The 27,585-nt window shown below is 50.7% G+C and overlaps 13 protein-coding genes across 13 annotated transcripts; 5 read left to right on the plus strand and 8 right to left on the minus strand.

The window, feature by feature from the left end:
- Window positions 1–856: 856 nt before the first annotated feature.
- Window positions 857–1,780, minus strand: PFICI_12339 (uncharacterized protein; the record flags this gene model as incomplete). The annotated part of the gene is made up of 1 exon (XM_007840920.1): window positions 857–1,780. One exon carries the CDS (start codon window positions 1,778–1,780, stop codon window positions 857–859), a length of 924 nt encoding a protein of 307 aa, XP_007839111.1.
- A 2,623-nt stretch (window positions 1,781–4,403) lies between these two features.
- Window positions 4,404–5,218, plus strand: PFICI_12340 (uncharacterized protein; the record flags this gene model as incomplete). The annotated part of the gene is made up of 2 exons (XM_007840921.1): window positions 4,404–4,468; window positions 4,528–5,218. The coding sequence occupies 2 exons, from the start codon at window positions 4,404–4,406 to the stop codon at window positions 5,216–5,218; spliced, it is 756 nt and encodes a 251-aa protein (XP_007839112.1).
- Window positions 5,219–5,594: 376 nt separating this feature from the next.
- On the plus strand, window positions 5,595–6,336 carry PFICI_12341 (uncharacterized protein; the record flags this gene model as incomplete). The annotated part of the gene is made up of 2 exons (XM_007840922.1): window positions 5,595–5,642; window positions 5,698–6,336. 2 exons carry the CDS (start codon window positions 5,595–5,597, stop codon window positions 6,334–6,336), a joined length of 687 nt encoding a protein of 228 aa, XP_007839113.1.
- An 869-nt stretch (window positions 6,337–7,205) lies between these two features.
- PFICI_12342 (uncharacterized protein) lies at window positions 7,206–7,946 on the minus strand (the record flags this gene model as incomplete). Its single annotated transcript, XM_007840923.1, has 4 exons — window positions 7,206–7,279; window positions 7,346–7,508; window positions 7,569–7,699; window positions 7,853–7,946. The coding sequence occupies 4 exons, from the start codon at window positions 7,944–7,946 to the stop codon at window positions 7,206–7,208; spliced, it is 462 nt and encodes a 153-aa protein (XP_007839114.1).
- Window positions 7,947–9,573: 1,627 nt separating this feature from the next.
- On the minus strand, window positions 9,574–11,012 carry PFICI_12343 (uncharacterized protein; the record flags this gene model as incomplete). The annotated part of the gene is made up of 4 exons (XM_007840924.1): window positions 9,574–10,335; window positions 10,395–10,444; window positions 10,498–10,605; window positions 10,667–11,012. 4 exons carry the CDS (start codon window positions 11,010–11,012, stop codon window positions 9,574–9,576), a joined length of 1,266 nt encoding a protein of 421 aa, XP_007839115.1.
- A 518-nt stretch (window positions 11,013–11,530) lies between these two features.
- PFICI_12344 (uncharacterized protein) lies at window positions 11,531–13,539 on the minus strand (the record flags this gene model as incomplete). The annotated part of the gene is made up of 3 exons (XM_007840925.1): window positions 11,531–12,891; window positions 12,952–13,409; window positions 13,484–13,539. The coding sequence occupies 3 exons, from the start codon at window positions 13,537–13,539 to the stop codon at window positions 11,531–11,533; spliced, it is 1,875 nt and encodes a 624-aa protein (XP_007839116.1).
- Window positions 13,540–14,185: 646 nt separating this feature from the next.
- Window positions 14,186–15,538, minus strand: PFICI_12345 (uncharacterized protein; the record flags this gene model as incomplete). Its single annotated transcript, XM_007840926.1, has 3 exons — window positions 14,186–14,510; window positions 14,567–15,446; window positions 15,508–15,538. The coding sequence occupies 3 exons, from the start codon at window positions 15,536–15,538 to the stop codon at window positions 14,186–14,188; spliced, it is 1,236 nt and encodes a 411-aa protein (XP_007839117.1).
- Window positions 15,539–16,234: 696 nt separating this feature from the next.
- Window positions 16,235–18,002, minus strand: PFICI_12346 (T-complex protein 1 subunit eta; the record flags this gene model as incomplete). Its single annotated transcript, XM_007840927.1, has 2 exons — window positions 16,235–17,862; window positions 17,957–18,002. The coding sequence occupies 2 exons, from the start codon at window positions 18,000–18,002 to the stop codon at window positions 16,235–16,237; spliced, it is 1,674 nt and encodes a 557-aa protein (XP_007839118.1).
- A 734-nt stretch (window positions 18,003–18,736) lies between these two features.
- PFICI_12347 (uncharacterized protein) lies at window positions 18,737–19,390 on the plus strand (the record flags this gene model as incomplete). The annotated part of the gene is made up of 2 exons (XM_007840928.1): window positions 18,737–19,291; window positions 19,343–19,390. The coding sequence occupies 2 exons, from the start codon at window positions 18,737–18,739 to the stop codon at window positions 19,388–19,390; spliced, it is 603 nt and encodes a 200-aa protein (XP_007839119.1).
- Window positions 19,391–20,503: 1,113 nt separating this feature from the next.
- Window positions 20,504–21,003, plus strand: PFICI_12348 (uncharacterized protein; the record flags this gene model as incomplete). Its single annotated transcript, XM_007840929.1, has 2 exons — window positions 20,504–20,572; window positions 20,704–21,003. The coding sequence occupies 2 exons, from the start codon at window positions 20,504–20,506 to the stop codon at window positions 21,001–21,003; spliced, it is 369 nt and encodes a 122-aa protein (XP_007839120.1).
- A 1,042-nt stretch (window positions 21,004–22,045) lies between these two features.
- Window positions 22,046–23,905, plus strand: PFICI_12349 (uncharacterized protein; the record flags this gene model as incomplete). The annotated part of the gene is made up of 1 exon (XM_007840930.1): window positions 22,046–23,905. One exon carries the CDS (start codon window positions 22,046–22,048, stop codon window positions 23,903–23,905), a length of 1,860 nt encoding a protein of 619 aa, XP_007839121.1.
- Window positions 23,906–24,169: 264 nt separating this feature from the next.
- PFICI_12350 (uncharacterized protein) lies at window positions 24,170–25,604 on the minus strand (the record flags this gene model as incomplete). Its single annotated transcript, XM_007840931.1, has 3 exons — window positions 24,170–24,386; window positions 24,456–24,673; window positions 24,738–25,604. The coding sequence occupies 3 exons, from the start codon at window positions 25,602–25,604 to the stop codon at window positions 24,170–24,172; spliced, it is 1,302 nt and encodes a 433-aa protein (XP_007839122.1).
- A 435-nt stretch (window positions 25,605–26,039) lies between these two features.
- On the minus strand, window positions 26,040–26,969 carry PFICI_12351 (uncharacterized protein; the record flags this gene model as incomplete). The annotated part of the gene is made up of 2 exons (XM_007840932.1): window positions 26,040–26,699; window positions 26,751–26,969. 2 exons carry the CDS (start codon window positions 26,967–26,969, stop codon window positions 26,040–26,042), a joined length of 879 nt encoding a protein of 292 aa, XP_007839123.1.
- Between the last annotated feature and the right edge of the window lie 616 nt (window positions 26,970–27,585).

Consider the following 27,585-nt stretch of genomic DNA (forward strand, 5'->3'; position numbering starts at 1 on the left):
AGAAGAAGATGCGTCAAGTGTCCATGTCAATAGTCCCACTGTTATTTTGTCCGATTATGCACTCATTGATATACGATTCTCTACAGCGAACTTGACTTGTGACTGAAAATTGGGTTGCTTATGAAATTCTTACAAATATCAAGACAGGCATTGGTTTGTCCGCAGAAAGAAAAATGATTCCTCTTCCAATTATTTCATTCATTCATTCATTCATTAGCAGGGTGTATTTGTATAGATAGCTCTTCCATGTGCGGTGACCTAGTTAAATGGGTGGGTCGACCTGGCAAATATCAATACGCAGCAAGCACCGTTTTCTTTTTCTTTTGATATCAACTTTCTGCAATTCATAATTCTGCACCAAATAAACCAATGAAGGTTTCTCTACTTCAAGCTCGATTCGATTCTATATGCCAAGAAGAAGAAAAAAAAAAAGGAAAGAAGAGGCAAACCCGGACCCAGCTCGCGGGGTCCATGCTTCTATGCATATCATAAACATCATTTGCTAAATCATCTCGCCATTCATATCAACAGCAACCACATTGCTCCAACGCCAAGCTCTTGAGGGGAATCTTATCGTCGACGTTCTCTTTCGCCTTGATCTCCCTCTCTAAACAAACTCCATGCATGTGCTTCCGTAACGACCAAATCTTCATCACTCATGATGCTAGTTCCCTGTAGCTCTCAAATCATAAGCCAATACAACGTGAGTACTCTTGTAAATGGGACGACGCGTGCAAATGCCGAGAGTGGGTAGATGTCGTAATCATCGTAAAGGGGTACTCTTGTACCCTAGTAGTATGCAACAACACGGCGTCGGCAAGCCCGTGAGGTAGTAGTGACTTTCTATGAGTGTCGCCTAGTCAGAGTCAACTTCCATGGTCCAGAAAGGCAACTCTCGGGCTAGGTTGATCTCGTCTTCGTCCCAGACGACTTCGCCATCGCTGTTTGGCTCCTTGAGCTCAATAATGATATCGGACAAGAGGCTTCGTCGGTTGACCTTGCGTCTTAGACGCCTTAGACTACTGTCGCCAGTGTCCCAGGGCTGAAGATCCTCCCGGTCCGAGTCACTGCCTCGCTCACTAACTGTGCGCTTGCCAATGCTGCCAGACGTCATTCGTCTCAATCGTTTCTCCTGACGTAGGGCTCTCTTTTTGATCTCAAATTCGTCAAGTTCCAGCTCCGAGTCATCATCAGAAGAGTAGCAGGTCTTGAGGTCTAGGAAGCTGTCCATGAGTTTTGAGTCGACTTCGTGCAGCGCAGACCGGGAATGCGGGCGGCTGCTGCCCCGATCCGAATCTGGGTATTCGTAGCTGTCAGGTCGCCGAACGTCTTCATACTCATCACCACTGTCCATGGCGTCCTCGTCTTCATCGCTGCACTCTTCAATCTCAAAGGCAGCTTCGACGACGACAGTGGAGGTATGCGCATGTGTACTACTTGTGCTGATGAATTGAGAGAAGCCGGTGCCGTAAATATTTGGCCGTGGTGAGTGCGACGGGCTCGCAGACTTTTCTGACTCGTCGTCAGAGGACTTGGAAGATCGTGGGGAGATGTCTTCTGGCCTGATGCCGAGAGTGTGGTTGTTAAACTGGGAGCCCACACCGCCTAATGGCGGGATGCTCGAGTGCCGTAATCTCCCGCGGCCATGCTTCGGATCGACAGAAGCGGCGCCGAATTTGCGATTGAAACTGGGAGAACCAGTGGTGGTTGGCGTCTCTGGCGGAGAGGTCACATTAGGCTCCGTCCTAGCAGTGTTGATTATGGGCGTATGTGGACGCATCTTTGCTAATAATAAGACAATGGGGGAAAACCAAAGATCTAGATGGTGGATTCCCAAATAGTAGTAATAGTCGACTTTCTTGTGCCGTCCCGGTCAATGTGGGGTCGGGCTTCTTATGATTCAACTTGCGGGCTGTAGGCAGTACGTAGTAGTGCAGTGCAAGTAATAATAAAGTCTCAGATCGGATGACGGAGGCGGAGGGGTGGGCGGCGGGGGGGGAGGACCTTCAGGGCGTTATGATGGGGCAGAGGAGAGATAGAGAGCTCCAGGGTGGAGAATAGGTCGGACTGGTATAACTGTGCATGATAGGTTTGTGGACGGCTGGGGAGATGTTCATGCGATATACGCCAATCTCCTTCGCATCTGAGGGAGCAATTGGACGGGCTGATGAGGATGCAGTGAGATGTGAGCGATTGCGAGAGAATTGAGCGAATGTACAAGAAATAATTGAGACGTCGAGCAAATCGCCCGTGAGCACAAGCGGCGACACTGGCTGGCGCGCGATTGCGAATAAGCAGTGCAGGTAGTGCGGGTTGTATCGCGAATGCGAGAAGGGGAAATCGATGTGGTTCGGGCCAACCCTTTTGGACTCTTTTGACAGGTGAGATGATAATGTAATGTGCGTACAAAGTACACCTGTGTACAGTGCTCACGGTTTACAACTGGTGGCCAATTTTCTCTTGGGAGCGCTGGTACGTATCAGAGCGCAGTGAACAATTCTTTGCCAGCGCGTACCATATGAATGAACGAAGCACACCACAATGTCGAAACGGGGTAGGGTAAGCGGCGGGTTTGGGGGGTCTGGAGCGGCGAACGCCAACTTATAATACCGAGCAGCTATAGAATGTCAAACACGAATGAAAGAGATGCATTCAGCCAGAGCACCGCTGCGGGCTTTCGGGAAAATTTGGGTGCTGTCAGAAAAAGAGCGCTTCCACTACAGATAATCGCCTGCCAGCCTGCCTATTATTCCTAGCCTGTGTCGGAGAATGTCGCAATGCCTTTTTCGTTGGATTCCGGCCGACTTGGGCATCAATGCTCCCGGGGTATCTCCCAGTCACGGCAGGGTATAGCTTGCCAAAAGAGCAACGGCTCGTCTTTGCAGAAAGTATATAATTGTAGCATCGCCATAGGGTCATGGGGAGACGGAAGCAGACATAAGAAATGAAAGATGACGGGCAAACACACACAAGACATCCATCCACAACAGCTACATACTTTGTACCCTTCAAATGTCAATGAGCTGTCAACCATGAGCCAAATTCAACCCTGGCATACACCGAAAGACGATTCGCCCGTCAGACCATCCAGCTTACGGGGCACCAGTTGATTCAGACGTATCAGAGGCGGTACGTCCAGAAAAGCAAATATTCCAGCTGGGGATGAATGAAAATATACATGGGGTCAGGTAGCGAGCGATGCCCAATGAGCAGAGAGAGACAGACAAACTTGCATCATGTACAAAGATGCAGCATGGCGAAGTGGAGATGGGGAAAATTTGCTGCTTGGCTGATTGGAAAGGTGAGGGTTTTTTGCAGCTGTGTTGTTGTGCAGGACGCTGTCCCTTTAGTGTAATGTGGTCAGCGTGGCAATGAAACAAGAAGATTATGAGAGAAATTATCAGTCAGCGCAATCGCCAGAGGTTGGCAAATGGACACTGACTAGATGCTAAGTTACCTATTCCGTAACAGTACGGATTACCAAGCATCAATCCTTGATAGGTAGTATAACACGAGGTCGGGGTGGTGGGCCTCTGATGGGCGGATCTCTCATCGTGTTTGTATGGACTACGTATGGAGAGAGAGACAGCTAAAAAAGAAAGTATAGATCGGTATGTGACTGGCGGACTATCGGACCCCGTAGAAAATCTACCAAGTAACTAATAGTAACTTGCAAGTACCCAGTTTGCTAAGGTTAGGTAGTACGAGTATATCCATATCTATAGCATAGGCCATCCATCAAGGATTTTTGTGTGGTTACACGAGAAGAAGCTCGCGCATTGCATGTCTAAATTGAAAGAAAAAAAAAATTCATGTTGGCAGTGTGCAATCCTTGAATATTATCTATTCGTTGGTGCAAAGTATGATACACTCGTATTGTACATTGTAGTATTCAGAATACTGCAACCCTCTTGAATCAATTCTAGGCATTTTTGTAGAAAATCACTGACTATGACAGTGACGAGATAATAAATACCATGTTAGATAGTGAAATAGAATGACCAATTCCAAGTCATCAAGCTGGACGGACGTTGATTGAATGCTACCTTGACGTTCGGAATACGTACCGTTGTGAGCTTGCGGCTAAAAGTTATGGGGCCGCCTTGATGTGTACCGGCTGCTGGGGGGCCACCAAATGGCGGGGTGCATTGTTTTGTTAGAACATATTGTTAGCAGTGCTTCGTAGCTGAGTCCTAGAGCAGTTTGCTTGAATCGAGGCGCGAAGGAATCACGTCAACACTTTACTCATACGTGAGAATCAGGGACATCATTGCAAGCGTGCCTTTTCCTCTTCCGCTGAGATTGCCGTTCACCAATTTCTGCTCCAAATCCTGCTCCAGACAATCGCTGCGGTCCTGGTCCTGTCTTGTCCTGTCCGAGTGCGCAATCGAGCCGGTTCAATCATGTCTTTGCTATCTGCCCACTTCGAGCAGATTGCCATATCCTGTCAAGGCATTGACAGCCTTCCGTGAGTATGGCCAGCAAGTCTATATACGCTGGGCAGAGCGAACGCTAACCAGTTCGCAGCTTTCCCAAGCCCAAGATCTTCACAAACGCTCTTCTCTCGAGCCACGACATCACCTCATTGATTCGCGACACCGAGACGCATGAACGTGCCCTCTTCTCAGTTCCACCGCCTCCTCCCGCACCGGCTGCCTCTCAAGATCCCGCTCCACCCAAGCAATCCTCCCGACGCCAGACCGTCTTCAATGTCGCCTCGGGCGAAGTGACCACCTCGGGCAGTGCCACGGGCAGGAATGTCGGCGCGCCGCGGCGCCACACCGCTGTTGCTGCCGTGCTCGGTGGAGATCTGCACGACCAGATACGCAAGAGCGAACGGGGCTGGAACAAGGAGAATGTCGACGTCGAAATCCTGCTCAGGGGTGCCGAGAAGCTGTGCGGTGTCTATGCCCTACCCGGCGCCCTCGAGAGGATACCCGCACAGCGAAGCCAGTACGCACAACTTCTTAATACCATGGCCTATTACGAAGCCAAAGTCCAAGAGCAGAAAGACGCTCTAGAACTCATGAATAGGCCCATGAGTGACGAGGAGGGTGAGGAGGAGGAGGAGCCAGAAGAGGAAGACAGTACGATGCTAACCGAAGACGACCTGCGCCGTGAAGAGGAGGAAGTCCGCGATCTGGACAGGAAGAAGAGAGACCTTCAACGAAGGTTACGAACCATGGAGAAGGATCTGGCTGGCTTACAGAATTTTTAGCTGTCCAGCACCGAGAACACGCGCACGGCCGGCTGCAATTGGATTTGGAATCCGAGCACAGTTGATTCTCGAGGGCATCAACAGAAGTCATCGGCGGCTCGTTCCAAATTTCCGCATCTTTGTGGCTGTGCTCGATTGATGATTGCCTTGATCATCTAGGCATCTTTATTCTGGATGGTGCATCAAGCCGTGTCTTTCGGACCACGGAGCAATCGCGCAAATGGACTACCGCAGAAAGTCTCCGAGCTGACTGGCGCGTCAAGATCAGGCATGTCTCTTAAAAGGGGCAGTTTCCAACATTGCTGCTTGACAAACTCTCGACTCTTTTCAAACTCGCACTGGACAACATTGCCTTCCACTTTCTACATCCAGCACAATGAAACAATTCAACATCAACATTATATCTGACCCGATATGTCCCTTTGTAAGCCTATACAGTCCAATGTACTAAGTTAGACCATTTGCTAAAAGTTCCCTAGTGCTATCTCGGCAAGAAGCGTCTTGACAAAGGCATTGAGCTCTACCGTAAAGTCTACCCTGGAGGCAAGGACGACACTTTTAATATCACATGGTCGGCCTTTTACCTCGATCCTGACCTGCCACAAGTCGGAGTACCTCTGGCCGGACATATGGAAAGGAAATTCGGCAAGGATCGCGTTCCCGCCGTTCGGGAGAGACTTCGAAAGCACGGTCTACAAGACGGCATCAACTTTAACCCAGATAGCAAGATTGGACACACGCGGAATGCGCACCGCTTGATCCAGTTTGCAAAGACCAAAGGAAACGAGTCGGAAAACCGCGTGGTTTTGGAGCTATTCAAGGCCTACTTTGAGGACGGTGGCGACATCACGAGCTTTGACTTGCTCACGGACGCTGCTGTCAGGGCTGGCCTGGATCGTGTTGAGGCGCGGGAGTGGCTACAAAGCGATCGAGGGGGAACAGAAGTCGATAAGGAAGTGGCAGAAGCGAACGCTCTGGGTATCCATGGAGTGCCAAACTTTACTATTCAAGGCAAATGGAAGGTGGACGGCGCACAAGATCCCCAGGACTTTATGGAAGCTATCGTAGCAGCCAAGGAGGGAAGATCAATGAGCTCGGTTGATGGTAATACCTGTTGATATTAGTTATTATACTGCAAATCTTGTTGAAGAGCTGGAACGTGAACGTCGTTGTTGATACGGAGTTTAGAATTTGACGTCTCACTGCGAAAGAAAAAAAAAAATACTCGGATTCGGCTCTTGACTGCCCCCCATATCGTTGCATGTCTGTTTTTGAAGAATAAGAAAAAAAAGAAGAAGAAACCCCCCTCCCGTTGGGTACACTAGATATTACTATCATGAAGTTGGGCCCTATAAAGATGGAATGACACAACATATTGACACGGTCATAATGCAGAAAAATTTAGCCATGACCGTGATGGATCTTTGCGCAAGAGATTTCTTCAGATTCATTTTCCGTGCTTCCTTTATCGATTCACTTTCCATGAAGCTGGTATAAAAGAAGAAGAAAGGAATATGGATGTCTCGGCCCACCTCGAGCAGGCCGTTAACAGCGCCTTGGTCACCCGCGGCACTCAACATTAATGACCCTGAGTACTACAAGTGAACCGCTAAGACCAATAAGACAAACTGGAATGCCACATGCCAATTCGGGAATAAACTGGCGAATATATATTTTTATGAGTTACTCTTTTTCGGAACATGCCAGATTCTTTTGTGTAGGTACCAGCGAAGCTTTATTGCGTTTGACTTCTACCAGTAACCACGGAAAGTTCATTGTAAGCAATGAATATGTGCTCAAGCCAAAGTGCTTGGTTAGAGGGTTCGTCGACGCTGTGGTGATTTCACAGGCTATTATTCAAAAGTAAGTTCAAATATTTCTTCTCATTTTGGTTGCTCCATGGCGCGAACTTTGCTATAAATACAACATGTGGCCTGAATTAGCCGTAGCCGTACGACCTTTCACATAATCACAGGTTTTCAAAGCTTTACAGCTTGGCAGCAGCCTTGGCCAGATCAGCGAGGGCATCGCGGCGCTTGAACTTGGCATCCTGGATCACGCCTGAATCAACGTATCAATCAGCATACAAGTAAAATTGGTGCGATGAGTCGAAGGGGCAAGACTTACCGGCATCGGCGTCGCTGGAGAAGTTGCCAGTCCACTCAACAAAGGTGCTGCCCTCGTGAGAACCAGAGGTGACGGGGTAGAGGCGGATAGTGCTGACAACGCTGGTGTAAGTGAGCTCAGGCTTGGCGGTAATGACGCTGTAGGTGATGAAGTGGTTGATGGTCTATATTACTGATTAGTCGCGCAAGCCAGGTATGGTTGCAAGAAGGCCTCAAAGACATACGCTGTGCTCCTCCTGCTTGACCTCGAGCTCAGTACCGTCGTTGAAGGTCCACTTGACGACGTCGGTCTCCTCCTGAGACTTGACGAACTCGCTTGCCTTCAGGGCGGACCAGAAGTTGCTGAAGTTCTGCACTATTGGTTCCAGTTAGCCCTATCACGTGTTTATGGAATATGATGCCAATAAGAAATGTTCGAGGCGAGGCGTTGATTGTAAGCGCTGGGTTATTCTTGAAGATATTTGCCGTTTGTGGTCTATAGAAGTGGAACCTTGGCTGCAATACTCACACTTGATGTGGTGCCAGACATGGCTGAGAGGGGCGTTGATGACGGCGCTCTCAACGACCGAAGTGGAGGTGGGAATAGCAGCAGGGGCAGACATTTTTGCAGAGGATGAGCTTAGTGGGCTATGGTGAGAAGTTTGATTTCCTTTGGAAGCAATTAGCTGGTGAGAGTGTTGCAATGGTCACAATTGTTCTTCACGAAGAGTCTGACGAGAAGTCTGATGGTATTTTTTGGTGGAGAAGAGGTGGAGTCGAGGAAGAAAAAAAAATATCCCAGGTTGTGGAATTAGAGTTGTCACAGTTTCGTTTGTCCTCGTAGCTTCCCATTGGATACTTTCAGTGTGTGTTTTTTTCTTTCTTTCACTTGGCCTTGCACCTTCTCCAACATTCCTTGAGCTGAAAAGGAAAGGGGAGCTGATGATAGGCGTTGCTTTCGGATCTTTTCCTTCTGCGTCCATCCGTGCTTGTTTGTTTGTATGTCTGTCTGCCCATGTAATACATCCTACGTACATTGCTTCCTTTTTTTATTCATGCTGCAGGTCTCAACGTCATTCGACATTGGCAATGCGGGGTGCTCAATTCTCAGGGTCCAGCATCCACCATATATATATACAAGTCAAACACACGTGGATCCTCGCAGCTATCAGGCAATACGAAGACGGGGGAATGCTGCGAGTGACTGCAGGCAGACGATTCCTTCAATATAAAAGTATGCGCATCGTCAATTCGTTAGGAGAGCGGATGAGCCGGCACCTTGGAATAAAAGGAATGTCGTAAATATCTTCCCTCATAGCTTCAACTTTATACCTGTGCCGGGGCAATGGTGGGGCAGCGGGCAGGTACTTACCTATATTAGTTAATGTCAGTTCACATAGTCCGTCACTTACATCGGTGGTTCACGACCCGGAATAACCTCGAGTCCGCGAGATAGAATTTGGCTGGCTGCTCAGGTCCGGTAGTTGTGATGACCTCGAGATTCTAGGCGGTACCTTGGGAGCTGAGGTCGAGGTTAACTCGGTTGATGGGCAAGCTATTCATCTCCGGTGAAGATGGGGTCCACTATAGCAGTTGCATAGTAAATATGTACTACTATTGTGCCGAGTCAAGGCGACTGCTTTCTCTTCACTAGCACGTTGCCTATTCAGAAGCAGCTTGTTCAGCTCGTATGTGGTGCTCTACACATCTGAACCCACATGGACAATGTCATGGGCAATGTCATTGGCAACGTCATTGGCGCACAGCGCGCTTCGAGGTGATATAACTCTAGTTTGACACCGCGAGGTTGTCGACTACGAGATAACAGCTTCATATCATCAAAGAAAATGGAACTCTCCGGACATTCAATGCCTATGGATGCTATGAATTGTTGTCAAACAGCATGGTCATTCTCACGGACGAGTGTTGTCAACAAGGTCAATCGATTGGAAAAGCTCAAACGATCTGCTACTACAGTGGGCTCACCTGCAAGACATAACATATACCAGAGCTGGATAAGGATACAAGTCTTCAAAGGTACGTCTTACAATGTCATCTCCACGTTATAATCCTGATCTTGGTTTGTGTTTGGAGACATGAGATTGAAAGGCTCGACCTGGATTAAACCCAAAACCCATTTGTCGCTCTGGGGAAATATTCTATAGTCTTTTGATCTCATTAAAATGCTATCTGCAACTCTGTCAATCTAGATAACCTTTGCCACACAATCATTATGCTCTGATAGCTACTTTATTGCTTCAACCTCGACGCCAGCGCCAGCTTCCCCGGCGTCCAGCTCCAACTTCTAGCCATCTTTCGCTTATTCCCTCCGACCTGCGGCGGCCCCGGGCGATGAAGTTGTTGTTGCTGCTGCCTGGCCGACGAGGAAGAGGAAGCCTGGAACATTTTGCGCCGAGGAAACACGCTCAGGCTGGGCTTGACAAAGGCGACGCCGTGGGCCGTCCGCAGCGCATCGCACAGGTCGTGCGTGTACACCTCGGCCTTGCGCAGGGGCATGTGCATAAACGGGTGCGGCACCCCTTGGTAGCGGCGAATCGTCGTCTTGACGCCGGCGCGCACGAGCTTGTGCCCGTAGGCCTCGCCCTCGTCGCGCAGCGGGTCGGCGCTGGCCGTGCCGATAAAGGTCGGGCAGATGCCGTGCAGCTCGCCCGACAGGGGGCTCGAGTAGAACTCGGGCAGCGCCGCGGCTTCCTCGTCGAGAGCGGCCGCCGCGTCCTTCATGTCCGAGTTTTCTCGGTAAAACATGATGCGGGCCCAGTTCAGACATGGCGCAAACTCGTTTTCGACAAAGGATGGGAATTCAGAGTCTGATGCCTTTTTGTAGTGCGAGTGTGACGCTGTCACTGGCACACCAAGAAAAGCAAACTTGAGCGGAATCGCGGCGTCTCGGGCGAGCTGTTGCACCACTGCCGCGATCTGGCCCCCGGCCGAGATGCCGCCTATTGATATCGAGTCTTGACGGGCGTTGACCTGAGCGCCATGGTTGTGCATCTAATTTTGGTTTGTTAGCTTGGTTATTCGAGTTTCGGGGGACGAAAGAATCTTCTCACGTATTGCACTGCAGCCCAGCAGTCATCATGTCCTCTGCCCATGGCATGCTCTGCGGGTTTTCATTAGTCTCAGTCTGTCAACAGCCTGGGTGGGTATACTCACCAGGGCGTAACCTGTAGTCTACATCGGCAACCATGATGCCGACCCGTGTCCGTATTTGCATACATATCTTGGCGTCACTGTTGAGGTCGCCAAATGTGAAGCCACCGCCTATGATCATTTAAGTTTAGACTCTTCACAAAAATTGTATTCCCAAGGATACACTACTTACCATGGAAATTGACATGTACAGGATAAGGCCCAGCACCATACGGTGATGTACGCGGATCTGGCTTGTACAATCTCACAGTAAAGGGATACCCATCTGGCGCCTCGAGCTTGATGTCTTGTACAAAGGCCGTGTGCGCGTACTTGCGAGCCTTTTGGGAGTGAAACTTTGCCCTCTGCTTCCGTACCTCTTCCAGTGGCGCGCTATTGTCTGGTGTCGTCCTACCGAGTGTCGAATTGTAAAAGTCTATAAAGTCTTGGTCTAGACGGTCAAGAAAGTCTGGATGAATGGGATTGGCCATGGCCCTGGATGGGGACTGCGAGTCCCGTGCGCTTGGGGAAGGTGACATCTTTCTTTTTGAGTGTGCAGACGATGTTGTGATTAGTATAGAATGACGTCGAGGGGACAATTTAGGCAAGTATAATGGATTATAGGGGGAAAGGTCTTGGAGAGCAACAAAGCAAAGAAGGTCTTTTATTCAGTACGCGTCGACTCGGTCGGGCTGTGTCGTGGCAAACCAAGCGGTTGGGAGAGGGCAGCATCATCGGATAAGCCGATCGCTGATCGGTTGTGGTGTGGGTGAGACAGCATGCACTGCCCAACCACTGGGCACATCCCAGGCAGTATAGAATTGCATTGAAAATATTAGTAGTAGTTCTGATAAGAGAATTTGGTTTAAATGAGAGCAAATTCAGCCACGTCTCTGTCTTCTCGATGATGGTACATACCCGCAGATTCATCTAATGCTAGGGAGAGATTTTCGAATTGAAACAAGGATACAGTCAATAAACAATATAATAATGATAATCATCTGACAAAACTCTAGATTAATCTTTCTAAACATGGTATCATTGTCTTCATGTCTCATTACTGTGCTATGGGAAAATCAAAAGCAAAGTCATCCATACCACCAAATTCATTCGGCCAACCATTTGCCAACTGGAGCCACATACCGTGCAGTAATGCGCGTTTGGCCGCCTCATCAATGACATTGAGTCTCAAGGTATTGTTCAGATATGAGGCTTCTCTCAGAGAATGCGAGCCGTCGCCCGGCAGTGGGCAAAGACCGTTGCCAGGCTCTGGTCGGTACTGGGACTTGAGAAAGTCGTCCGTGAAAGACTCCTGTCCCGGCTCTGTATTAGCCGCCTCTTCATCACTGCCGTCTAGATTGATGGTGATGGGTTCTCCGAGGTAGACCAGACGATACACAGCCGTCCACACTCTGATGGTGTTTCTCCAGGGCTTTGCGACGGCCCACGAGTTCCACGTCGAGATGACGGCGGTGAACAGGGACAAGTATACCTGCGCCTGATTGCGCGTTTCGGGCTGGATACCTTCCAGGTCGCTTGCGAATTGTAACCATAAAAAGGTTGGAGCGGCAGACAACATGGCATTAGCGATCCATACAGACTGCAGCTGAGCCACGCCTGTCGGTCCCGCTTCCCATAGAGTCGATGCTATCTCGCCAACAACAAGCGCGTTCGAGACACAAGTATTGATAAAGGCAGGTTCCCTTCTCAATAGTGACCACCCGCTCGCATCAAGCTTATCCGTTAGCATGGACTGCCCATTGGCCTGCGGGAGATAGAGCTGGTGCGCGACGCAAAAGGCGCTGTGCAGTAGAAAATGCATCGTGGCAAAGATGCCTCCCTGGCCGACGGAGCAGTGCAAGTTATAGTTATCATTGCTCCAGGCCAAACTGGGCGGCAACGCCGACACCCACTCTCGCAGCTTGTGATGCCGCTGATAGAAACGACTGGCGGGGTGTGTCGGTACGGCCTTTTCAAAGAATCGACCACCGCAGATCTTGATATCCGCCACGGCGCTCCACAGGGTCAGCGTCTTGATATAGAATGGCATGAGGCCCGTGTCCGAGACTCGCCCCATGAAACCGCCGACTCCGAGCGTGGCCAGCGTCAAACCGTTGGTTGCCTCGCCATAGGCAAGGGAGGTTTCTGATATGGGCAGGGCCACGGATATGTGCACTTCATATAGAGTCCGTGGTTTGGCCATCAAGAATGCAATCAGACGATCGAAAAGCAGACAGGCCCAAAACGTGCGCCTCCTAATCTCTTGTTCTTTGAGAGAATGTCTCTGATGGAATTCCCGATTTAGCCTCATGATTTGTGCCATACGTATCGCCGTGCCTATGTGCAGCCAGTGGCTCGATCCCGCGTCAGCCAGCAGCTCAGAGTGACCGAGTACGAGATTAGCCTGTATATTAGAGACTGTTACACAGAGACATTCATTAGCATCGTCGCTGCATAGCGAGGTGTATGAATGCATACCTTTCGGGTCATCCGAAGTCTCCTTGGCCAAACTCCTGGCAAGTTGAGTATACTGTGCCCAGACTTGGTGACCATTCTCACACCCAAAGAGGTTATGGGCCTCGTCTGCCGTCAGATACCGCGAGCACAAGGCCACTATAGACACGGCCAAGAATGGCGTCTCCGAGTAATGAGCCTCAAAATCGGGCCGGTGGAGGAATGAGCAGAAATCAGTGGCCCAGTGATACTGGATGAACAAGTCAAGACACCTCTTGACCGCAGGCCACTCGGGCAGGGCAGAAGGCACCGCAGATGGACTGGCAATGGTAGTGACGACGGTTGACGCGACTGGTGAGAGTGGCGTCGCGATATGTGGCGAGCCGTCAGCAGAGTCGTCTGGCCATACACACTGCCGATGACGCGATGCGCAATGGCGACAGCGAGGCCGCACGCCGTCGCATTTTGTCTTGCGGCGACGACTAACGTAATAAAAGTAAAATCTTAGCCAAGACTAACTACACTCGAGTATCGTTGAAGGACAAAAAACTCTCACCATGCGACACAAGCCTGTGGTGTTCTCCTAGCCTTGTAGGATGTGTGCGAGCTCATTTCGTTTGGACGCGATCGGCTCCGGTACCGATGAGGCTCCTCAGCCTCAAGAAATATGGGAAAGGGGAGTTGCAAGACGACATCATGGACTGCGCAGCCGTGCCGGACCATACAATGGATTGGGGGGGAACATTCAGGCTCAATCACTGCAAGGGAGATCGGCAAATCCGATCCGACCTCGTCAGTTCATGTGAAGAGGCTTGGCAGCTCATGGCCAGGGGGGTTGAGCGTTGGAGGTTGGTTGGTTGGTGTATGCGTGGCTGTTACAACTGACCATAATAGGCAGGTCGCACGTCCCAGGTCCACTATGCCTCTTTTATAGGACTCGAGGCCGTTGACAAGTCTGCCAATCAGGTCAATAAAGAATAAACGATAATGTGGATTCTCTGCTCAACCCAAAGACACAATTGAGTTCAATGTTTGGTTATTTGGTCAAGTACCGCTGATGACTTTTATCTGAATAATAGCAGTTTTTAAATCCTTCGCTGGAATATGAGTAAATATCATGGTAGTAATATACAAGAGTACATTTGGTTCTTTGGTTCTTGAAATGCTACACGGTGGCATGTTGTACATCATCTAACGGCAGTGTTGACGTCCCAAACCAAAGAGTACGCCGGAAGCTCATTTTACCTGGGCTGTTGTCCTACGCGTCGTCAGTCTCGCCCTCCACGAGGCGCTCCATGTCCACATCTTCCAATTCTCTCATCGCTTGACGTATCGAGACATCGTCGATAACTTCTGCCTGGGGTGGCTGCTCAAGTCCAAGTGCCTTGGCTTCTTCAGCCTTGTTCTCCTCCAGCATTCTATTTCTCCATCTGCCGCGCCGTATCTCGATATCCATGAAGCGCTGGATCGGAGCTGGTGTTTGCCATTCGACAATTCCATTTGCAGCAGCCTCGAGGCGTCGCTTCTGACCAGCCTCACCGGCCCGACCTAGAACACTACCGATAACTGCAAGACAACGGAAACTGCCTATTGTTAGACTGGAGAAACATGCAAGGAGCGCAGATATGGGAAATCTTACCTGTCGTCATTTGCCGGAATGGCATACGTCACCCATGTAGGCTCTGTGTTGGTATCAATCACACCAATAGTCGGCACGTTTGCCAAGCCGCACTCCCGCAGCATAGGGGCGTTTTCCAGAGGGTTGAAGCACACGACCAAATCTGGTACCAGCGCTCGCCGCGACATTAGGTGCTGATTGAAGCCGCTCAGCTCATTGTCGTGCTGGTCGACGATCCTCATTGGCATGTTCGGCAAAATCTTGTCGCTGTTGGTAATTGTGCCCGGTGTCCACTTGCTGAACAAGTGACAAGCTCCTGCCAGCTTGGCTGCTTGCGCCACAATCTGTGTCTGTCCTGGCCTCGTACCCACAAATAGGATCAGACCTCCTCGGTAGGCCACTTCCTCAACCACACGAGCCGCGCGACGTAGATGCGCCGCCGTCTCTTCGAGGGAGATGATGTGAATTCCCTGCCTCACACCGTAAATGTATCGTGCGTTTGCAGGATTCCATACCGAGGTGTGGTGGCCCATGTGTGCTTGCGAGGCCATGAGGAGCTCGAGGGTGACGTCCTTGGGTCCCGGGGGGTTGCTGAAGACATCAGTCGGCGCGTAGGTGTGCTCAATGGTGGTACCAATGGGCCGCTGTCTCATGCGCGTCTCCTTTGCAAGCTCGTACTCGGCCTTGGTGTTGTCCACGGCGACGGGTCGTTTCCTTGCAGGCTTGACAGTCTGCATATAGAGTGCTGATCGCTTCGGCTTGGTGGGCTTCTCCTGGAACGAACCCTCGACGGCTGGGTCGGCGGAAGCTATGGGCGTCCCTGACGTCTCCGAGGAGAGGGACGAGAGCTGTCGCATGCATCTTGGGCCTTGTCGCAACGATGTTGCCAGGGCTTTGCGGCCTGCAGTGATAGTTACGAGTTAGCAAGACCAATGGATGGATGAAAAAGATCCAACACTCACCCTGACGAACACCAAATTCTCTGATAATCATGGCTGCGGCTGGTGTCCTAATCCTCGTCCTGCGATCTCCCGGCTGCCAGCTACAGCTAGGAACTTTTTCGGGTCCAGCTTGGGAAACGCGACCAGGGCCGGCCGAGGAAAAGTCCGTTCCGCCCCAGACCCATTTTAACCGTGCTTCCGACCAGGTTTGTGCATTTCTATTGGCCAATCTCATCGTATGCATCCATTTCTATTCATATACGTATTGCATTACTGCTTTTAATATAGGACAGAAATGATTATTTAATTCACAGCCCAAGAGACTGCAGTAGATGGGGATTTGAGTATATGCTCCCAATCAACCTCTGATTCTCTGATGCAAAACTAAATAAGGAAATTTTCAATTCAAAAATAAACAAATAAAATAAAAGGTGAGCAGGAAATGTCAAAATATTAACTCCTTTTGATATTGTTCCTTTAATCGAATTGATGGGATACACTTCCTTTCAATATCCCAAAAAGCAAAAGCATAATTGAACCTAGCCCAACACTTAGCTGTATTCAATCCTATCATGAGCATTGAAACTACACAAGCAACAGAAAAAGAATCAATGACACAGGCAATTTGGGTAGGTAAGATGTTCATCAGTATGGCTCTGTTTGGCATCATGTCATGTCTGATTATACACCTGCTATGAGCCATCATGCATTTATGCTCCAGGTTCTATGATTATTTTTTAAGCCTAATCTACCGTCTTGGCATACCCCTTCCACGACCTCTCAATGCTCGCTGGGCAGCTCCTGGAGGCAGCGGCTTGCCTGGAGCTTGCGGCTGTGCACTCTCCTCATTTCTGATTGTCTCATCGACGCCCAGGATCAAGCAACTGGCCTCCGTTGCGGCTTGGAGAGCATTGATCTTGATCAGAGCAGGCTCCCACACAAATCGCTCCATCATGTCGGTGACGCCTTCGTTTTGGAAATCCACACCTGCCCAGACATTGCCCTTGCGGTGCTCTACTCTCAGCTTGTTGAGGATATCTGTAGCATCGAAACCAGCATTGTCGCAGAGCTGGCGAGGGATGACCTCGAGTGCCTTGGCAAAGGACTTGATGATGGCTTGCTGCTTGTTCGAGACCTTCTTGTCGGCAAAGCTGTGCAAGTATGCCGAGATCTCCATCTCGCAAGCACCTCCACCACCAACAATCATGTGGTTCTTGATGGCACGCTTGACAATCATGATGGCGTCGTGCAGCGATCGCTCAACCTCGGCAATGAACTGCTCAGCACCTCCACGCAGGACCAGGGTGCAAGTCTTGGCCTCGGGACACTCCTCGAAAAAGTTGAATCGCTCTCCACCAATTTGGCGCTCCTCGAATGAGCCGCAAGTGCCGAGGTAGTGCGCCTGGATGTCGGAGCAAGTGGACTGAACGGTAGCACCAGTGGCCTGGACAACGCGCTCCATATCCTCGGAAGAAACGCGACCAGCACAGAAGACGTCGCGATCAGCAAAGTATTGGGTGGCCAAGTCTCCAATGGGCAGCTTGGACAGGACGACCTTGGCTCCGGTTTGGTAGATAGCCTCTAGCTTCTTGAAGATGATCTGCCATTCAGCGTCGACGATGGCCTGGTATTCGGACACCTGCTCGACTCGTACTTCGGCGTTATCCTTCTCGGCCTTGAGCTCGAGCTCGACGTTGAGACAAACCACCTTGGGCTTCTGGAAGGACTTGGGCTGTTGCTCGAAACCAGCGTACGAAAAGGTCTTCTTGAAGGCGACGCCGTTGACAAACAGTGAGTCGGTGAGGGAGCCACCAGGAATCTTCTTGATGCCAATGAGCTTCTCGTTCAAATCGTCCTGGTCCAACGAAAGAACAGCGTCCACGACCATTTCGGTGAAGAATCCCGTGTTTCTCTTGATCAGCTTGCTCGTCATGGCGGTACCGGCGAGCTTGCTGAGGGTTTCCCTCTTGTTTGCCTCGTCTGTCCGGACAGCGATTTCCTTGATCTTGTTGACAGCCATGGTGGAAGCTCTCCGCAGGCCCTTGACAATGACCTGGGAGCTGACACCTTGCTCGACATGCTCGCGAGTCTCCTTCAGAATCTCACCAGCCAACACCACGACGGAGGTGGTTCCGTCTCCGACTTCGGCATCTTGCGATCGCGCAATATCGACGAGGATTCTTGCTGCTGGGTGGACAATGTCGAGAAGCTTCATGACGGTCGCGCCATCGTTTGTGATTGTCTGCCGACCATTCTCGTCCACCATTAACAAATCACCGCCATAGGGGCCCAGGGTGGGCTTGATCGTGTTCTGCACTGCGAGACAGGCATTGATATTCGAAATGATCTGTCCCTTGCCCTGAGAAGTGTCGGTTCCTGGCAACCAGAATGTAAGCACGGTCTGTTCTGCTCGCTTGCACCAGAACCCGGCAAGAAAGGATAGAAAGCACATCAGCAGGGATCGCCTTACCTTCTTTCAGAACGATAATGGTGGGGGTTTGCCCGCCAAAAGACATCTTGTCTACTGAGTCCGCTGGGCCCTGCAGCAGTAACAAATCTTCTAGAAGAAAGGGAAGATGAACTTTGAGCTGGGAAGAGCACGGGGCGGGCTTCAGGCGGTAGTAGTAATGGTGGGGATGGTTTGTTGGCTCCTTGATGGATTTTCCCAGCCTTGGAGCTTTAGGAGAGCTTCAAAAAATTGTTGCCTCTCTCCAATGAACACCACCCACGGTAAGGGGGGGAGCCTAAGTGGTGGCCCGCAGCTCGAGGGGATTAGACGCACGGACCTCAAGCCCACCGCCCGAGTAGTACGTACCTCGCGGGCGTTTGCACTACAGATTAGTGGGTCGGGGCCAGCTGCCAGCCGGGCCTGGCTCAGTATAAATCAACCACCAACTTTTTGATGCCAAGACTTTTATAGTCTTTAAGCTACAAACAACATTCTCTGCCAACGCGTCTTGGCTGTTCAATCACGACAAGAAACAAATCACACAGTACTGAGGTAAGCTTTTTCTTTCCTTTTTTTTTTTTTTGCTTAAAATTCTCTCTCTTTTTTTTTGTCGGAAACCTTTTCTCTCTCCGTTTTCTTTGCAGAGTTGGTTTTTGTTTCTCGCTAATAGCTTTCTTTCTCTCTTCAGAGAGGACGATGGCTAGAATCAAGCACGACAAGCTTGGCAAGTCCAAGAGACGAGGAGAAGCCAAGCCTCCCCGACCCACCCCGCGCCTGGCCACCATTTTGCCCTAGAATGGCATGAAATGGTTTGGACGCGGTGGCAGGTTTGCCGACCTTGAAAACACGGATATGAGCAACATTGTCAAGGCTCTGAAAAGCTCATACCCCGACTACAAGCCCAGCACCATGGCTCGTGCCTTTTCAAAGGTCATCAATCTTGTCAGCGAGCACATTCAGGAGTGTGGCGAGCTGTCCGTCGAGCAATTCTTCGACAAGTACAAGACAGAAGTGTCCTGGGCCAAGAGCCTTTCAACCAAGGCCATTTCCGGCCTATTCCGAGCAGCAATCTCATCGCGCATGGTTCTCAAGAACCTTCTCAAAGATCTCCCCGTTTATGGACCGAATGCTCCCCCGAAGAGAGCATGGCTTACAAACTGCCTCACCGATGCCATCGACGGTCTCCACATGACTTTCATTAACGGCTACAGCCGTACCTCACCTGAAGTTCTCTGGGACTGGGGCTTCAAGGACGGAGAGGACACCGAGTTCGGAGACTCGGACGTTGAGAAACTATCACAAGTTGACGAGGCTGAGTCCGACCACGAGCGAGACGACAGTTTCACCAACGAGCAGGTAATCCCAAATCATACTGGAGATTGCTTGAATTGCTAACCTTGCACAAAGGACAATGTCAGCATCGATGGAGATGGAGGGTCTGATTCTTGGACATAGTCCTCAACCGCAACCCATGACCGGAAACCCCATGACTCTGGCTTTCAGAGTTCGAGACAGCGAGTAATATGGGAAGAATGGATGGTACATGGTCAGAGCATGGGAGGGCAGTTTGAACAAGGGATTCAGGTTGACAATGGACACAGTAATACAATCAATGCTAAATGAAGAGCAGATGAATGAATGGACAAATCAATAAAGACCATGAACAAACATTGGACAAATGAATGAATGCATGCATGCCGGAATGAATGAGTGAATAAATGGATAAATATAATAATGAATAAATGGGTGGCTAGCATCGTTGCCTAGTCATTGTGTTCGTTTGCAAACAAGCTGACCTCTTGGTTGTCGTTAATGTCCCTTTCTTTCAACCAAATAAGAGCAGTTGCCTAATGGTAAGGTTCGAGTCCTTACTATCCTACAGGCTTGGGGTTCGATTCCCCGAGCAAGGCGGCTCTCTTAGAAAGCCTCACACCCAGCTGCAAAAACAGATGGGATGGACTTTGTCCAGTGCGACGCGAAGCTAATTTACGACACCGAGTCTGGTACAGGTCCTCTGAAATGTACCGCTATAGACTCGCCTTCGATCAGGCCCTCTACAGTTTCATCCTCGTATAAAATTCAAGGTTATTTTTTTTTATTGCTTTCTCATATACGATGATATCAAGAATAGAGCAAGATTTATTTCGAATTAAATATGATAAGTGGAATATCAGTATTGCGAACGTATAATTATAATATGGAATATTAAAGGATATCGGCTTACGGTATTATCCTAATATGGCAGCAGCAAAAGCCCCTTACGTACCCCTGTACCTACTGTGTAGGTACTCCCGCTGTGATGGGTATTATTAGCGCCAGATCTCCGCCGGCTTAATGCGCCAAGCTGGGCCCTGGGGGTGGTCTTTGGTTCCTAGTCCGGGGTTTTCGACCTGCAGGCTTGTGAATGATGCAAGTCCACAGGTCAACGTGGCTGCTTCTGTACTTCAAGCCCGGAAGCACCAATTGAGCGAAGTGGGCGAAACCTCAAATCCGCAACCTTTTTTACTGCCAGGTTTCAACCAGAGGATTTCCAAAGACACGTTACAGTGAAAATAAAGTCAGCTCACAATGGCGCAGCCTCAAGCCCCGTCCAATCCAAACATGAATCGGTCGCTAGATTATCTCAAGCAGGTTCAGGTGTGTACGGCGATCACCCCGCACATACGACTAACAACAGACAAAAGTAGAGGGGGCCATGGCCGCCAGGGGAGACGGCAAAGGGATAATTGGCGCGCATAGCAATTGCTAACACCACTTTTCGCGCACAGGAAACGTTCAGTGCAGACTCCGAGACCTACCAGAGCTTCCTCAAGATCCTCAAAGACTACTACGACGCCTTTCGAAGCGACATCGAGGCCGTGGTCGCACAGCACCAGGCGGCCAAGAAGGCGGGTGCTACAGCAGACCCGGCCGCAAAGCAGGAGTCGGACGAGGATGTGGCCAAGAAGAGAAACGACCGGACAGCTAAGGCTCTGGAGGATGTCAAGACTCTATTCGTGGGCCACGATGACCTGATTCGGGGCTTTGAGGAATTCCTCCCTGGTCCTTCGGAAAAGACGTCGGTTTGAGCATCACGATGGATCGAATGGCTGATCGCGGGGCCGGAACTGGAGCGGCAGTGACCTGGGCAACGAATATAACAACATTTAACAACTCTACTTCTACGCAGCTAGGATAGTATGGCAATCTCGTGGCCAGAATCAGAGACACCTCTTGACTGTCTCGGGATAGATCATTGAATAAAGAAACATTTGCATGCCTCGTACGTTGCAGCTCCTGCCGCCACAACTACCTTGAACTACTGGGAATTGCAAGGATTGGCGCGCATCCACTATCTTGATCAGAATAGTAAAGACGACACTAGGTAGACATTCCGATGCTATGATTCAACAGGCGGCATTCAATTCATATCTCAGATTGAGATATGGACACTGTAAATAATAAGCGTCTGCATCTTTTTTGCTAGATCTACAGCGCCAATCCAACCCATTGCGACACCATCACTCAGGCGCCGGATCTGCTTTTTCTCGTCTCTCCGGATCCGTTGCACCCCAACACTGAAGTGGACCCTGATGCTGTACCTCAAAGTCCGGCAAAATACTCAAACTCTATAGGCGCGCTTGGATTATGTCACCTTTCAATGGTCGCCCACTACTGCCGGCGGTCCCCTTGCAAATACGATCTGGTGATTTGCGGGGTATGCATACTATTATAATCACAACCAAGGAGGATCAGGCACAAGGCCACTTGATTAACCCACAGGGGTGCCGACCAAGGCGATGGGCGGAGCAGCAGGCCGGGGGTCACTCCCCGTCGCCAACGGACTACGACTCTAGACATTCAGCGCGACTGGTGGACTTTCTGTGCTGAGGTCGTACTGTACTGCTGCTTAGACAGGCCACCATACTCAGTCACTGCCGCGCATGGAAAGCAAATAACCCAGGTCGATAGTGGTTTGATTCCAGTCGATTGGTGTCTTGGTATCATGATGAAGAAGCACGAGGACTATTTAATAGCCCCATCACCCATCATGCACTCGGGATTTCTGGGTTGCGCCATCGCCTTCATCTTCGGCTGATCAGATACATCGCGGCACGTCAACTTGGCAAAATGGTCCCCCTCACAAGTCTCCTGTTTTGCACGGCGGGTCTCGTCCGTCTTGCAACGGCACAGGCAGATCCACCCGTCACCACGGATAACGGCGTTGCAGCATACACTTTCGACATCAGTCAAGTCACACTGAATGACGGTCGTCTCCATGAGAACCAAAACCGCACCCTGACGTACCTCAAGTTCGTCGACCCCGACCGCATGCTCTATGTCTTCCGGAACAATCATGGTATTTCCACCAACGGAGCCTCTGCCAATGGCGGGTGGGATGCTCCCGACTTCCCCTTCCGAAGTCACGCCCAAGGCCACCTCTTGTCGGCCTGGTCTCAGTGCTACTCTACATTGAAGGACACGGAATGTCGAGATCGGGCAGTGTCCTTTGTTGCTGAGCTACTCGAGTGTCAGCAGAACAATGCAGCTGCCGGGTTCAATACTGGTTACCTCTCTGGCTTTCCAGAGTCCGATTTCGATGCTCTCGAGGCTGGGACCCTCTCAAACGGGAATGTTCCATACTATGTTATCCACAAGATCATGCAGGGTCTGCTCGACGTATGGAGGAACGTTGGAGATACGACATCCGAAACGGTTTTGCTTGCCCTCGCCGGCTGGGTAGATACCCGTACGAGCGCCCTGAGCACAACTCAGATGCAGGCAGTGCTGCAGACGGAATTCGGCGGCATGAACGATGTCCTCACGGATATCTACAGACAAACTGGAGATACCAAATGGATCACAGTCGCCCAGCGCTTTGATCACGCCGCCGTATTCGACCCGCTAGCCGCAGACCAGGACCAGCTCAACGGCCTACACGCCAACACGCAGGTGCCCAAATGGATCGGCGCGACCCGGGAGTTCAAAGCAACGGGCACGACGCGGTACTATGACATTGCGCGCAACGCCTGGGAGTTTGCCGTGAACCAGCACACGTATGCCATTGGCGGCAACAGCCAAGCCGAACACTTTCACGCTCCCAATGAGATTGCCGCGTGGCTGACCGAGGACACGTGCGAGCACTGCAACTCGGTCAACATGCTCAAGCTGACGAGGGAGCTCTGGACGCTGAGCCCCGATGCCGACTATTTTGATTTTTACGAGCGCGCCCTCATCAATCACGTCCTCGGTGCCCAGAACCAGTACGACTCTCACGGCGGTATTACCTACTTTACGCCCCTGATTGCCGGTGGCCAGAGGGGCGTTGGGCCCGCTTGGGGAGGCGGCACATGGAGTACCGATTACGACTCGTTTTGGTGCTGCCAGGGTACGGGCTTAGAGGTCAACACCAGACTAATGGACTCGGTCTATGCTTACGACACGTCGTCCTTGTACATTAATCTGTTCGCCCCGTCGACTCTCGACTGGTCCCAGAAGGGCGTCACCGTCACGCAAGACACCACGTTCCCCGTGTCGGACACGACGACCATTACAATCGACGGCGAGAGCACCTTTGACATTAAGATCCGCATTCCGTCCTGGACCTCGGGCGCGACCATCACAGTCAATGGCGCGCAGCAGAGCGTCGCCGCGGACCCCGGATCCTACGCCACGCTCTCGGGTTCCTGGACGTCGGGGACTCAGATCGTGGTGCAGCTGCCCATGAGTCTCCGGCTCATCACGGCCAATGACGATACCTCGCTCGCTGCCGTTGCCTATGGCCCCGTGATCCTCTCGGGCAACTATGGCTCCTCGACCGTTTCCTCGGCGCCTACCTTGGCCCTCGACTCGGTGAGCCGCACCAGTACGTCTGGCCTTGATTTCACGGCTACCGCGAATGGATCCAGTGTTGGTCTTGGTCCGTTTTATGATGCACAGGGGTTCAATTATGTGGTGTACTGGAAGTATTCGGGATCGTTTGCAGCGTAGTGGAAACCTCGCCGCATATCAAGAAGCGTTTGAATTCACTACTGGCACCCAATGTATTCATGATTGAGTATATAGAAATATCAGTATTATGTGAAAAGGCAAGTGAAAGTTCTTTATAAATGTGAGGGCCACCAAGGCGCCAGATTGGGCTCGCCATCAAGTGGACTTCCCCTGAATATCGTCGCTCCCGACTGGATATTTACTACACAACCAAGATGAAATGAGTTGCTCGCCCACGGTAAGAAACTCGTGTCAGCTTGTTTACTACTTGAGCAGAGTGTTCTTGGACGCCCCATCGGGCAGCTTTGCCCTCAGTATCAAACCAGGATACTGTCTCCCGTCGACGCCATTGTTCCAGTTGGGTTGATAAGGTAATTGATTGATATTCATGTAAATATAGCCATCAAAGCCCACGTTTGCGCTGTCTGGCCAGATGATCCGCGGGTCGCGAACGTATGGCATAGCTTGATGCGTAGTAGAGCTTTTGAAAGTCCTTAGCTCTGCTGTGCTTGAAATGATGCAAAAATGCGTGAATGGAGTATGGACTTACTTGTAGATGAATATGCCATTGTGCTCCGGCATCAGCATGTATACATTACCCAGGCTGTCGCCAGAAAAGCCGTTTGCGTTGCCACCGCGCTGTCCAAGGTTCTTAACATTGTCAAAGGCCTTCTTGAGCGACAGAGGATCACTGCTGGGGTTGACGCGTAGATACTTGGTTTCTATGGAATACAAGTAATCCGATGTCAATGGCGAGTAGTACAGAATCTGTCATGATATCAGCCTTGAGTATGATTAAATAACAACGTAACTGGGTCCGAATGCCACTCACATCACCGTAGAGGCTGAGCTCTTCACCATCGAGACCCTCCTGGAGAAAATTGACCGGATGGCCCTCGGACCGGAAATAAAACGGCAAGCCCTGATAGCTCGGGACGTCCTCGGGGGTCCGGAGCGTGCTGGGATGCTGGCTGAGCTGGCGCCAGCTCTCGCCCGTCCCGAGGTCCACCATGATGAACCCCGTGCGACCCTCGTCACTGCTGTCCACAACGTACGCAATGCCCTTGCCCGAGTCCGTCACGTTGGACCGCATATCGAAGCGCAGGTCGTTCATGTACGAGTCTGGGAAGTGCACGTCGGCTGGAAGCGTGTAGGTCGCCTTGATCGTGTCGGTGCTCAAGTCGAATGCCACCAGCTTGGGGCCTCCTGGTTGCCCGTATGGCACTACTGGGCTCGTCGTCTGGTTGATGGTCGGCCGGCCCGTGTCCAGTGCCCACAATGTGTCGTCGGGTGTGACAAAGACGGCTTGCACGCTGATAAGGTGGTCCCGGTCCGCACTGCCGAATGGGATGCCGTTGAACTCGGTCGACAGGCCATCCGGAGGCGTGTTGAGCTCCAGGTTGGGATATGCCACCTCGGCAGTGAGGTTTACAATTTCCCCAAGCGTATAATCGTAGGTACCTCGGGTGTAGCAGGCAAAGATCCTGCCCGTCTTGGAAACGGCAATGCCTATAGGCCATTGGTCGTAGTAGTAGTGTACCTCCTCGACTGGCGGTCCGTACGTCCCCGTGTCTATTCGTACATTATGCGGTCCTGTGGCCGAGAATGTGCTATTCAAATCTACGGGGAATGATTTTTGAGCTATCGAAATGCCGAACAATAGCAAGGCAAAAGTGACTATAGAAGTAGTTGGATGCATTGTGTGGTCACTAGGAGGGATGACTTGAATCTAAGCAATCGTGAATGCTTTTAACAAAATTTGTAGCGCAATTCTGCCATCCTGTCAAGCTATGGAGTTCATAATGAAGCTCTATCACTTGTACGATAAATTGTATGATCCCATCTCCATCTTACTACATGAGATCATTGGTCTCTCAATTGTGTTCATGTCGTCATGACACCCGAGAGCGATGGGGCCACCCCCAAATGTGGAAACCCGATGAATCTTGCCCTGGAGACTTTACCCCGAATCTGTTGTGACACCTCCCATAGCCTCAACTCTAAATCAAATAACAAGTTGGAGACGGCCCGAAGGCAATCTGCAAAAGTAACCCTAGCAGTCCTCGTCCACAATCTATTTAACCTTGTGTATCGAGATGGATATCATCGCTGGACAAAAGTTGACGGAAATAGGTTATTGGTATTGAGGTGGAGTGATTGTTCGCAACAATTTGACAGCTTGCTCATTGGCAGTGAAGAGGATACCGCCAGCCATGACCGTCCTTCCCAGTCTCATGACGGTGCCGCGCCAGAAGCCTTTGAAGAAACCGTCCTCTTTGAGAATTATTCGTACGGCATCCATGGTGCCCACTGCCTTGGCCTGCTGTGCCTTGGTTTTGACCGTGTCGAAGGGCTGTGTCGCCAGCGTAGTGAGCGTTCCCGCGACAGCTCCATTTGCAAATGTGGTCAATGGTGAATTTACATTGATGCCCCGTGACTTTTCCCAGTCCTTGATGATGGAGTAGGTTCCCAACCGAAACCCCGTGGTCCCAATTTGCTTGAGTGTCGTGGTCACATAGCCGGCATACAACGCCCGGCGCAGGCCTTGTTCCGCCGTGAGCGTGCTGATGCAGTTCCAAGGCGACCGAAAGCGCTGCAGCGTCTTGGCATCATCAATCAGGGCAGTCTTGATGCGCTCGGTAGGTGTGACGATGATGGTGGATGACACGACTCCGGCGACCATGCCAGATGCTATGGACTGCGCCGGCCCAAGAGTGTGTGTCTCGGGATCCTCAAACGCCTTTCGTATGCTGTCAAAAGCCACGAAGCGGATGGCGTCTTTACCTATCGAACCCTAGTAGCGAGTGAGAGTCTGTCTGGAGTATTCATGGGCGGTTCAACTTACCACAATCATGGTCGAGCAACCTTTGTATAATGCAGTGACGCCCTCCTCTTTAATGACCTGCCCAACAATCTTGAATGGATTCCTACTACTGCCATGGCCGTATAGTTGCACGCGAGTTTTGGCAAACTCGAATGGATACGTGCAAAAGGCCTCGACACCACCAGCAATGCCGCCAGCGCACAAGGAGATGAGTGGCGAGGACTTCCCGTCGGCCACCATTCTTTCCGTCTATTGAGTAATGTCTATACAAAACGACCTTACAAACAATGCATCAGGGCACGATCTAATAATCTAGAAACAACAAAGCCTTGATCCAAATAAAGTTGAATGTGAAATGGCAATAGAAACGCTGTCAATCAGAACATTTTCTGGATTATACTGGGGACTAAATGGGTATAAGATGTCGCACAAATCCAAGCAACGCAGTTCAAGAGAAAGGTGTAACAATGTGGCCGGGAGTAAGCCAATGATCTCGTATCTAAACCTCGGCAATAAAGATGACGCTCAATGCCAGTGACGATGCAGGGGGTAGTTACATAAATATATATGCATAAATTGTGCAAGGCAACATTGCACTAATCCAGGCATTCGCGGGGCAGTGGGGGCATAAGATGCCTTCCCTCTCATTTTTGGCGCGTCGCTTTGGCAGGCGCGTTAATTGGGAAAGCTTTCCTAGGGTCTAGCGCGTCCAGATCGTGACATCACCCAAATTCGCATTTGCTTCAATTCTACCCAGAGATATTTTCACATTTTGTGGTCAATCACTTCTTCTTTTCAGAAATTTCTGTGGGCGTCAAACAAACTTCTCCAAAAGTCAAGCGCGTGTCGTGGGGAA

Source organism: Pestalotiopsis fici (assembly GCF_000516985.1).
Source record: "Pestalotiopsis fici W106-1 unplaced genomic scaffold PFICI_Scf_10, whole genome shotgun sequence".
NCBI classification, from domain to species: Eukaryota; Fungi; Ascomycota; class Sordariomycetes; order Amphisphaeriales; family Sporocadaceae; genus Pestalotiopsis; species Pestalotiopsis fici.